At 44.6% G+C, this 10632-nt stretch overlaps 1 protein-coding gene across 1 annotated transcript; it reads right to left on the bottom strand.

Moving 5' to 3' along the window:
* Positions 1 to 641: 641 nt before the first annotated feature.
* Positions 642 to 9353, bottom strand: CUNH9orf78 (chromosome unknown C9orf78 homolog). The gene is made up of 9 exons (XM_007944230.2): positions 9271 to 9353; positions 8875 to 8934; positions 6550 to 6601; positions 6345 to 6415; positions 5875 to 5952; positions 4005 to 4202; positions 2940 to 3076; positions 2755 to 2853; positions 642 to 733 (listed from the first exon to the last, which is right to left on the bottom strand). The coding sequence occupies exons 1-9, from the start codon at positions 9351 to 9353 to the stop codon at positions 642 to 644; spliced, it is 870 nt and encodes a 289-aa protein (XP_007942421.1).
* Between the last annotated feature and the right edge of the window lie 1279 nt (positions 9354 to 10632).

Here is a 10632-nt window from a genome sequence, read left to right as displayed (position 1 = left end):
ATCTCAGTAATTCAGTTTTCCAGTTGAGTTACCCAACCCCTGGGCTCAGAAAAATGACCTAGCATTGGTTAAGAAAACACATTACAAACAACAAGGTTGGATTCATTTCATAATTTAATAGTTAAGTGCTAAAAATGTTTTTAAAAGATCAAAAGAAACAAATAACTTTGTAAAAGTGTCCTTTGGTCCCATTCCAGATATTTCTGCTGACAGTTGGATTCACTCTAGACAGGTCACAATGAAGGATAGGGTTCTGAGCCCCATTGCAGATATTTAAAAGCAGGAGACATGATTGCATGTGTAGTAATAAAAGCAAAATCTAAAGGGTACTTACTATTTCACCCAGAACACACAGTTGTTTCCTCCTGATCCAGAACAAACAGAAAGTCAACATATTTACAAACAAGATTTAATAATGCTCACGAGAACAGTTTGCCCCAAAAAAGAAAAACTGCACATTTGGTTTCAAAAGGTTACAAATTCATTGCTTAAAAATTCCAGCAGGGAGGTGGCAGGACTGATAGAGTCTGGTTTTGGAACTGTCTACCTGGTAGAACATTAGGGCTCCTCCAGGAAACCTGTTTTCATTGGGGGGAGGTGCTATTTACATCCCAACCTGTGCATCTCCTCTTCAGCCACTCTCAGTACCGCCTGTTCATCTTCTTGAACTTCTCATAGTGATAGTCATCGGTGGCCTTCTCGTTAGCAGGGCGCTTGCGGTTAGGAGGAGACCCTGAGAAGGAAAAGATTGGGAAAGGCTGTTTGCTCTGCTGGAACCTGCTTCCTACACTTTAGCTCCATGTAAGGAAGAACCATGCCTGCTCGTTCCCCACAGGGGCCTCAGGGCCTAACCCAGTGAATAAGAACACAGTAGAGCCTCAGTGAATAACTACTATTGAATGAATGAAAATAATACACATACACTAGAGTCAAGTGCCAGCCACAATGTGCTGACATCAGCATTGAGTAGGTGAACAATAACCCTCTGCCTCGGAGTGGATTCTGATTCTTAGTGACCTTATGGGAAAGAGTAGAACTGTTCCCATAGGGTTTCCAAGGCTGTAATCTTTAAAGAAGCATATTGCTACATCTTGCTTCTGCAGAACTGATGGTAGCTTTGAATTGCCAACCTTTTGGTTAGTAGCTGAGCACTTAACCAGTGTACCACCAGGTCTCCTTAGTAGGCATTATTTCTTTCAGTCCTCACAACAAACCAGCTCAGAAGTTAAGTGACTTGCTTAATTAAGGTCACTCCAAAAGTAAAGGTAGGCTGAGATGTGAACCCACATCCGGAGACTCCAAGCCAAACCCACTGCCATCGAGTTAGTTTAGACTCATAGAGACCCCCATTAGGTTTCTAAGGCAGTAAATCTTTACAGAAGTAGACTACCCCATCTTCCTTCCTTGGCTGGTGGGTTTGAACCGCCAACCTTCTGGTAATCAGTCAAATGCCTTAGAAGCTGTGCCACCAGAACTCCTTCTGGAAACTGCACTACTTGTTAATAACATGAAACTGTTGTGGAATCAAAGGACATACAACAAAGATATTATAAAAAAATAATTCCCCAGGTAGGATGTAAGACACACATCAACAGGCTAAATTTTCGGAAACCCCAGCAAATTGAGCCTTTCTTCAGTGTCACGTCATAGTCGACAAAAAGATGACACCACCTGGTGCTGACGAACGTGTGGGGAAAGGGGACCATTAGATGCTGCCAATGAACAAGTCGGCTTCACAATCCTAGAGGGCAACAGCGGAATTTCAGAATGTGGCCTACGGACGTGATGTGGTTAAGAATGATTACGACAGCATGTTTGAAAGAGGGAAACACTGGAAACAACCTAAGTGTGCAACAAGAAGAGAACGGCTACGCTAGAGGACATCTGTCTAAACAACACAACGTGACTGCCTGTGAAAACGAAAACAGATCTGTACACGCAGAAAATGCTGCACTCTGTGTATTTTCACCAATAAACAAAATTAGTTACTGTCATGAGAGACCTGCGAGGTGTAATACTGAGCAAAAATCTATACAATCCCGTTCAGTATGCATACAACACATAGGCTTCAAGAACATGCTTTTTCAAAAAAGTCTGAAAGCTTACACATAAAAATGTTACTGGTAGTCTTTGGGTAGTGAAATTATGAGTGATTTTTAATTTTTATTTTGAAGGGGGTTGATATGACTTTCTAAATGTAGAACCTAAAATGTGCCATTTTAACTATTGGAAACGGTACAATTCAGTGGCACCGACTGTATTCACAACGTTGTGCAACCATCACTGCCATCTATTTCCAAATCTTTTTTATCCTCTCAAACAGAAACTCTGCACCCAGTAAACATGAACTCCCACTAGCATAATGTTTTCAAGGTTCATCATGTCACCCCATGTATCAGAATGTAATTTCTTTTTATGGTTGAATATTCCACTGTATGTATGCACATTTTGCTTGGATAAGCATTCATCTGCCGATGTAATTAATTTTTGTTTATTGAACTTCCCTACTCTTTTGAATCTCTACTATACTGACAGCCCACTAAATCCTCAGAGACAGATCAAGAGATTACTACTGTCCCCAGCTTATAAATGAGGAAACTCAGGCTTGGAAAGGTAAAGGCACGTGGTCGTGGTTCAGAACATAGACTGGAACTCAGCTGCCCCTGCCCAGGCCATATCTGCATCTGTGGGCCCAATTGCTGACCCCAGAGCGCTGGCCACCAGAGGCAGCCCTGAAGCTTCCACTATACTCACGCTCAGGCTCTGGCTTCTCTGTGTCACCCACTCTCAAGGGTCGAGCTTTAGGTTCCTCTTTGTTTCTCCGAATGGGGGCGTTGAGCTCCTCATGATAAACTGGACCAAAAGAGACCAGAACACACGTCAGACTGTGTGTGGGGCTGCCACTGGGTGGGGCTGGGAGCTCTCGCAGAGCCACTTACATCGGTTGTGCTGCACATAGTTCACAGCCATGTTGGTGGGCACGAAGGATGTCTCACTGTCTTTCTTCTTATTCTGCTGCTCTGCCAGCAGTCGGGCCTTGGCATCCTCCGTGGAAATGATATTTTTTATTTTGGCACTACCGGGAGAAAGGACCCAACCACAGATTAGATCATAGCACATTTGGTACACAGACAGAAATGACTGGAAAGGCTGGCAGCCCTCATCACACAGGAAAATCTTCTTTCTTGGGGCACAATTCTCTACAGCTTACTTAGCTCTGATAATCACATTTTCACAGAGGTTTCACTACCATGGGAGAGCAGGAGCTATCCTCCACTTCTGGTCAAGAGGAAATCAAGTCTCAAAGGAGTTCAGTGAACTGTCTAAGGCTCAGAGCTATTAAGGCCAGGAAAAAATGTGAAAACCCAGGAATCTTTCAACTTCCTATTACAGGCAACGATGACTCTGACCATTGTTTCTTCCACAGAAACCCTCTTTTAAATCAGACATTTTGTAGTTAAAATCAAAGGAGGATCGCAGGGGAGGGGCTTCCTGATACTTTAACATTACTCCTGCTACAATAAAAAGAATCAAAGTGAAAGTGGAACAGTTAAAGAGCTGTGACAAAGGCTAATAATTTTTGTTTTCAGTAGTCAGGGTCCCTTAAATCTCAACTACCCTAACCAAGCCTTGCAACCCTGAAACTCCTGGCAACCACCTGCCAGAGAGAACTGTAATAGTTTATATTTGTGAGTTTCCCAGGGAGCTCTGGTGGCATAGTGCCTAAGGCATTTGACTGCTAACCAGAAGGCTGGTAGTTCAAACCCACCAGCCACTCCTCAGAAGGAAGATTGGGTAATATACTTCTATAGAGATACTGCCTCAGAAACCCTAGGAGGCGTTGCCATGAGTCGGATCCGACTCGACAGCAGTGAGTTCGGTTTTTGGTTTGGTGGGTTTCCAAGGAGATAAGAAATAAATCATCTTAAATTTTAACTGGGAGGCAGAGGTGCTTTCTTTTTCCTAGGCCCAGAGGGAGGTGAGACTGTGGGCCTGAAACGCACTCAATGCCAAGGTCCACCTCAGGGATGCCGCTCAGCATCTGGTTAGAGAGCATCTCCTCGGTTTTCTTTGCTGAGGAAACGCGGATGTTTTCCGGAAGTTCATAAAGACAGTCCTCTGCATTCTTTGGCTTAACTTTCTGTTCCTCGTGTTCCACAATCCCTTTCCTTTTCTTCAGCTCCGTTTCAATGTATTTCATCCTGAAATGAGAAACACACTGGTCTCAGGGAGGAACAGCAAGCTCAGAACAAGCATTCTCTAAATGCGTAGTACCTAACACTAGCAAAAGGAGCTCTGGTAGCGTAGTGGTTAAAGGATCTGACTGCAGTTTAAGCAAGCAGTGGTTAAAGAAAAAGGTCAGCAGTTTGAACCCACCAGCTGCTCTGTGGGAAAAAGATAAGGCAGTCTGCTTCCATAAAGATTTACAGCCTTGGAAACACCATAGGAGAGTTCTACTCTGTCCTGCAGGGTTGCTGTGAGTTGGAATTGACTCAATGGCAGCGAGTTAACACTACCAAAAAGGTAGTGCACCAGTGGCACATTGGTTTAAGCACTTGGCTGCTAGCCTAAAGGTTGGCCATTTTTTTTTTTTTTAATTGTGATTTGAGTGAAAGTTTACAGAGCAAATTCACTTTTCATATAGCAGTTCACATATACTCATGACATCGACTACAATTTACCCCCATGCAACAGCTCCCCTCCCACTACCTCCTGATAACTACATCGTCCCTGTGTCTATTCCTCCATGCACTCCTGCCCCCTGAGCTGTCTCCCTGTGCATAAACAGCCCTTCTTTCTCCCATGATTGTTTTCTCCAAGGAGTGTATCTACCTCAGGTAAATGTTCAACTCATATGCCTATCTTTTGTTTGGCTGGAAACCACAGGTGTGGGTGCAATTCCAGACCTGAAGGGCAGCTAGGGGCCATAATCTCAGTGGTTCCACCAGGCTCTATCAGACCAGCAAATCTGGTCCAAGGTTGGCCATTTCAATCCACCAGCTGCTCTGTGGGAAAAAAGACCTGGCAATATGCTCTGGTAAAGATTACGGCCTAGGAAGACCTATATGGCAGTTCTACTCTGTCCCATAGGGTAGCTACAAGTCAGAATTTACTCAACAGTACACAATACCACCACTATAAATTTTCACCATCAAATAAGGCTATAATAAACAATCTCTTACATTTGTCTTTAGCTGCATTTTCCTTGAAGGCAAAAATCCTGGAAATGAAATTACCAGGCCAACGTGATACCAAATGGTTTTACAGAAAAGTATATCACTTCACCGCCACCCCCTGCCTCCTCCAGCAGCTAGAGTGTTTACAGAGCTTTGTTTTATTCTTGTTGGCTTTTTCAGCTGGCTTTGGTCCCCAAAGCAATGATCCACAATGATGTGCACTACACATCAGTACACGGAGAAATGAGAAAAATAAAAGTAATGAGTTTTCTCATCAAGCTGTACTCACTCAAACTCACTGCTGTCGAGTCGGACGCAACTCATACTGACCCCTCCTTCATCAAGCTAAAATTGTTTAATTTAAAGAACCACCTACACGATAAGACTATATTATATGCTTATTATGCTATATAAATTTCTTTTAAGATAGAAATATGATGGTAGATAGTAGTTATTTAATAGTCTTGTTCACAAAATAAAAAGTAGGCAAATCCACATTTATCCCTACAATCTAAACCCCAAGATCCACCTTTTTAAAGAACTTTCAGGAAATATTCAAAGTTCTCGAGCTTGGGAGGTGGGGAGAGAGAGGCCAACTTTGACATCTTAGGAAAATTATAGAAATGTCATGTATGATGAAATATCTGAGACCCCATCTGTCTGGAGCCCACCCGATTGCTCTTAGCCATGGACCCACATGTCTGCATCCTCATCCCTTCTGTTGGTTTCTGCGGAAAACGATGTCCCCAGGTGTAGGTCTTCTTCTTCACTGATCCTAAAGGGAAAGGACGATGAAAGTGAATTTTAAAGTCACAACTCAATGAAACAAGCACACATACAAAAAGGGATACTGTGATCCTGTTTGTTTGGTGGGGAAATGGCATATATATGGTATGTAAATACATGTAACTCTAGAAATGCATGCATGGAAACTGTTGATCATTAAAGACATCTCTGGGAAATGAGTGGATCCTTTTATTTTTAAAGCTTTTATATTGCTTGAATGTAACTGTACTTTTTTCTTCTTGAAAGGGGGGGGGGAGAACCAACCTTTTACCTTTTGTTAAAAAAACATCTTTATCAAAGGAGATTACTCACTTTCTTCTAAGGTTCTCTGAGAGCGTAAGGGCCTGAGCAGGGGCTACAAGTGAATCTGTATGGACTTACTTATCCTTGCCCCTCTCCTTCAGTTTTTTCATGTCCACCATCCCACCTGTCTTCATCTGAAAGGGATCATCCTATAAAAAGCAAAGATAATTTGGAAGGAGCATCTACAATATAATTGGCAGGGGGATTTCTTTTTAGAGAAAACAAAACAAAACAACCACCCAACTGCATCTTCCCATAGCTCAGGGAGGGTCCCATAACGTACCACTAGAGTTGTCTCTTCCTGTACTTTCTCCCCCACCAGCAGGGCCACAGCACTGAGATAAACCAAAAAATGAGAGAGAGAGAGAGAATATTTCAGAGATCAGGAGGAATACTCAGGAGGTCTGTGCATTACAACATCAGTGCAAAGATTAGGTTGGAGGAACAGGAACCAAAGCCAGGTGGAAAAGCCAACAAGAATAAAACAAAGCTCTATAAACACTCTAGCTGCTGGGGGAGTCAGGGGGTGACAGTGAAGTGGTACACTTTTCTGTAAAACCATTTGGTATCACCTTGGCCTGGTAATTTCATTTCTAAGATTTTTGCCTTCAAGGAAAATTTAGCTAAAGACAAATGTAAGAGATTATTTGTTATAGCTTTATTTGATGGTGAAAATTTATAGAATTACCTACAAGTACCCAACAAGGGGACTGGTTAACATATTAGGTATAAACATCTGTTAGGATATTATGTGACCATTAAAAAGGTTTATGAAAAATATTTCACAATGTGGGTGAAAACGTACAGTGTCATGTTGAGTTGAAAATATTAGAGAATAAAAGTGTATATAACATTGATCACAATCTTTAAAAAAACATAAGAGAGGGAACAGAGATTGAAAGAACATTAAAATGTTAACACTGGTTTCCTCTGTTTGGTAGAATTTATGGCTGCTGCTTATTTCCTTGATTATACTTTCCTAAATCTTCCCAACTCTTAAAAATCAATGGGCACCTAAAACTATAAAGTTCCTCAAGGAAAAAAACAGGGGAAAATTTTGGGGCCTTAATTTATGGCATAAACAGACTGTCAGGCATAACCCAAAATGTGCCAACAGCAGAAGATAAACTAGATGATTGGGACCTTCTGAAAATTAAATTTTTATGTGCTTCCAAAGACTTCTCCAAAAGACTAAAAAGAGAACCTAGAGATTGGGAAAAAATATTCAGCAATGATATATCCGACAAGGGACTTATCTCTAAAATTTATAGAAGACTCCAACACCTCAACAACTAAAAGACAAACAATACAATTAAACAATGGGCAGAAGATATGAATAAACACTTCAAAGAGGATATTCAGGCAGCCAACATATACATGAAGAAATGGTCACGACCATTAGCCATTATTGTTGTTGTTGTTATGTGCCATCGAGTCGGCCCCGACTCATAGCAACCCCTCCTTGGGTTTCCGAGGCAGTATCACTACGGAAGTAGGATTGCCCAACCTTCCTTCCGAGGAGTGGCTGGTGGGTTTGAACCGCCAGCCTTCTGGTTAGCAGTCAAGTGCTTTAGCCACTATGCTACCAGAGCTCCTGCCATTATAGAGATGCCAATCAAAACAATGAGATACCATCTGGCCCCAGCATTAATAGCAAAGTTCAAGAAGACAGAAAATAACAAATGCTGGCGAGGATGTGGAGAGATTGAGATTCTCATTCACTGCTGGTGGGCCTGAAAAATGATATAACCACTGTGGAAAGCAGTATGGTGATTCCTTAAAAAGTTGGAATTAGAAATATCATTTGATTCAGCAATCTCATTATTGTTGTTGTTAAGTGCCATCGAGTTCTCTCTGACTCATAGCAACCCTGTGTACAGCAGAATGAAACACTGCCCAGTCCTGTGCCAGCTCCAGGATCCTTGCTATACCTGAGCCCATCGTTGTAGCCACTGTGTCAATCCATCCTGTTGAAGGCCTTCCCCTTTTTCGTTGACCCTCCAGCAATCCCATTACTAGGTATATATCACAATAAAGCGAGAGCCTGGAGAAGAACAGATATATGCACACCTATGTTCACTGCAGCACTATTTACAATAACAAAAAGATGGAAACAACCTAGGCTGCCATCAACAGAAGAATGGATACATAAACACAATGGAATACTATGCAACAGTAAAAGAATAATACAGAATCTGTAAAACACTGCAGAATGTGGATGAACTTGGAGAACATTATGCTGAGTGAAATAAGTCACTCACAGGACAAATATTGTGTCAGTTCGTTATTGTAAAAAGTCAAGGGAAGGTTTATATATGGAAGGAAACTTTCTTTGTTGGTTACTAGGGGTGGGGGGGGAACATTGCAAAAAAAAAAAAAAAAGGGCATGTCACAATTAACCGAGTGTAACAAAAAACAAGTTAGTGACCTATTTCCATGTCTCTGGAAAACCTCAAGACCACATGGTCTGGGGTAGGTCCTAGTTACCCACTCTTCGGGCACTAGAAAGCGTACAGTGTGTCAAGAGGAGATATGACAACAACCTGGGCAGAAGTGTCATCCCCGTCTGCTCCTTCCTCGAATCCCCGCCCCCCACAGCAGTACTCACCTCACCCCATTGGGCCTCTTTCTCAAGTTCTGCACCTCTCGGGTTTCTTCCAGTTTTAATCTGCAAAAAGGCAATGTACCAGCTAAGAGATTCTCCCCAGAACCTGATGCCAACTGGCAGCTCTGACAAGCACCCCTGTCCTGATGCTGAGCCGCCCTCACAGTGGTACAGAGATCCGACTCTGCGCCTAGATCTACTGGGAGTCAGATCCACAGCGCATCACAGGAACACTTCTCCCAACTGTGTGGCCTTGGACCTCACCCCTCCGAGGTTCAATTTCTTCGTCCGCAGAAGAAACAAACAACCCCAGCTCAGCGATGTTGTCAGAGAGGCGCCTGGCCAGTGCCAAACCCGGATTCCTCTTCTCGCCCCAGGGAAGTCCTGTCCCATACGCACCTAACCTCCTCTGAGTCCTGTTCATCTTCCTCTGACTCCGAGTCGGCCCGGCGCCGGCGGAAAGTCTTCCCGGTGACCGGCATGGCAGCACCCGCCCAGCGGTCGGGCAGCCGCACCGCTGCGCCGAAGCCCAGCCTGTTTCCGGCGCGCTGTAGTGGGGTCAGAGCGCCCGCCCGGTCCCTCCCCTACCCCGCACCGCTCGCCTAGTCACGCCCCGCCCGCTGCGTCAGCCTCTTCCGATTGGACAGCTGATGGGGAGAAGGCGGGGTGCGGTCGACCGAGCCCCAAAACCCTGCGCGACGCCGCGGAGGATGCGCTTGACTGACAGGCTGCGGCGGCGCGGTTACGACGGCAGGTGAGTTCCGGGCCGTAGCTAGCTGCTTCAGGGGGCCGGGCGTCTCACAGAAAGGGCGACTCTAACCCTGTTGAGCCAGCGGGGGCCTGGTCCTGCCTGGTGCGCCAGACACCGCGGCCAGGTGAGCGGAGCTCGGGAATCCCCGGCCGCCGCCCCCCTCCCTACCACTGGCGGGCGCCCAGGGGGTGCTCTGGATCCCCGGCGCACCGTTTCGTAAACCGTCCCCCTTGCGGGGGCTCCCTTTAGCGTAGGGGCTTCTTATCTCTTTGATTTCTGCCCCGGGCTTGACCCAGCGTTGAAAGCATACGTGTGGCGTCTTGGGGCGCTGACTTTTATTTCCCCGGGGGTTTGGGCCCTGAAGTGCGTTTTTTTTCTTTAGGGACAAAAGACAACAACCTCTCCTTAGCTGTGGTGAATTAAAGGCCCCGCGCGGATTGGCGCCGCTAATAATGGCCTCTGGCCACTCCTCCCGGATGACAGGAGCGTCTGAGGTTTTTGAAACCTCTCGGAGGGTTTGAGGCCGGATGGCTCACCTCGCTGCGTCGAGTCCTTGCCCGCTGTCTCCCTGGACCTTCGGGGCCTTTTCTTCCTCCTTTGTCAGGAGGACAGTCGCACTGTCCTCTGCTCTTTGTACCTAGAGGATGCTGTTTATCTGAAAAAACGGGCATCACCAAACGCTTAGGAAATAAGTGCACAAAGGCTTATCATGGGACTTTAAGGAACCACGTTAAGTAAAGGTGGTTTTCCTTTTTATCAATATAAGTCAGTCCTTTCCTTGGAAAGATCTACCTCTTATTAAATACTTACTATGTGGCAGGCACTGGACTAAGCATTATGTCCTCGAATTCTTCCAGCAATCTTATAAAGTAGATTTAGTTATTATTTTGTATTTTACGAACGATGCTGAGGCTCAGAGAGGCACTGTATACCTAAAGTTACATATTAGAAGGTGGAGCGGGGATAAGTGGCACGGTAAGACTTGGGCGAATGTTTGCTGCAGCTGCTGT

This window comes from Orycteropus afer, unplaced genomic scaffold, assembly GCF_000298275.1.
Source record: "Orycteropus afer afer isolate SDZICR_OR568_19922 unplaced genomic scaffold, OryAfe1.0 scaffold00123, whole genome shotgun sequence".
In the NCBI taxonomy this organism is placed as follows: domain Eukaryota; kingdom Metazoa; phylum Chordata; class Mammalia; order Tubulidentata; family Orycteropodidae; genus Orycteropus; species Orycteropus afer.
This window is presented reverse-complemented; position numbering and strand designations above follow the sequence as displayed.

What these genes read in the sequence shown, in the direction of transcription:
- CUNH9orf78 (XM_007944230.2), bottom strand. Translation starts at nt 9,353, where the DNA reads ATGCCGGTCACCGGGAAGACTTTCCGCCGGCGCCGGGCCGACTCGGAG. An exon ending in CAGGACTCAGAGGAGGTTAG is followed by an intron (nt 8,935 to 9,270) that starts GTGCGTATGGGA and finishes GCCTTTTTGCAG; the next exon opens with ATTAAAACTGGAAGAAACCC. An exon ending in AAGGAGAGGGGCAAGGATAA is followed by an intron (nt 5,953 to 6,344) that starts GTAAGTCCATAC and finishes CTTTCCCTTTAG; the next exon opens with GATCAGTGAAGAAGAAGACC.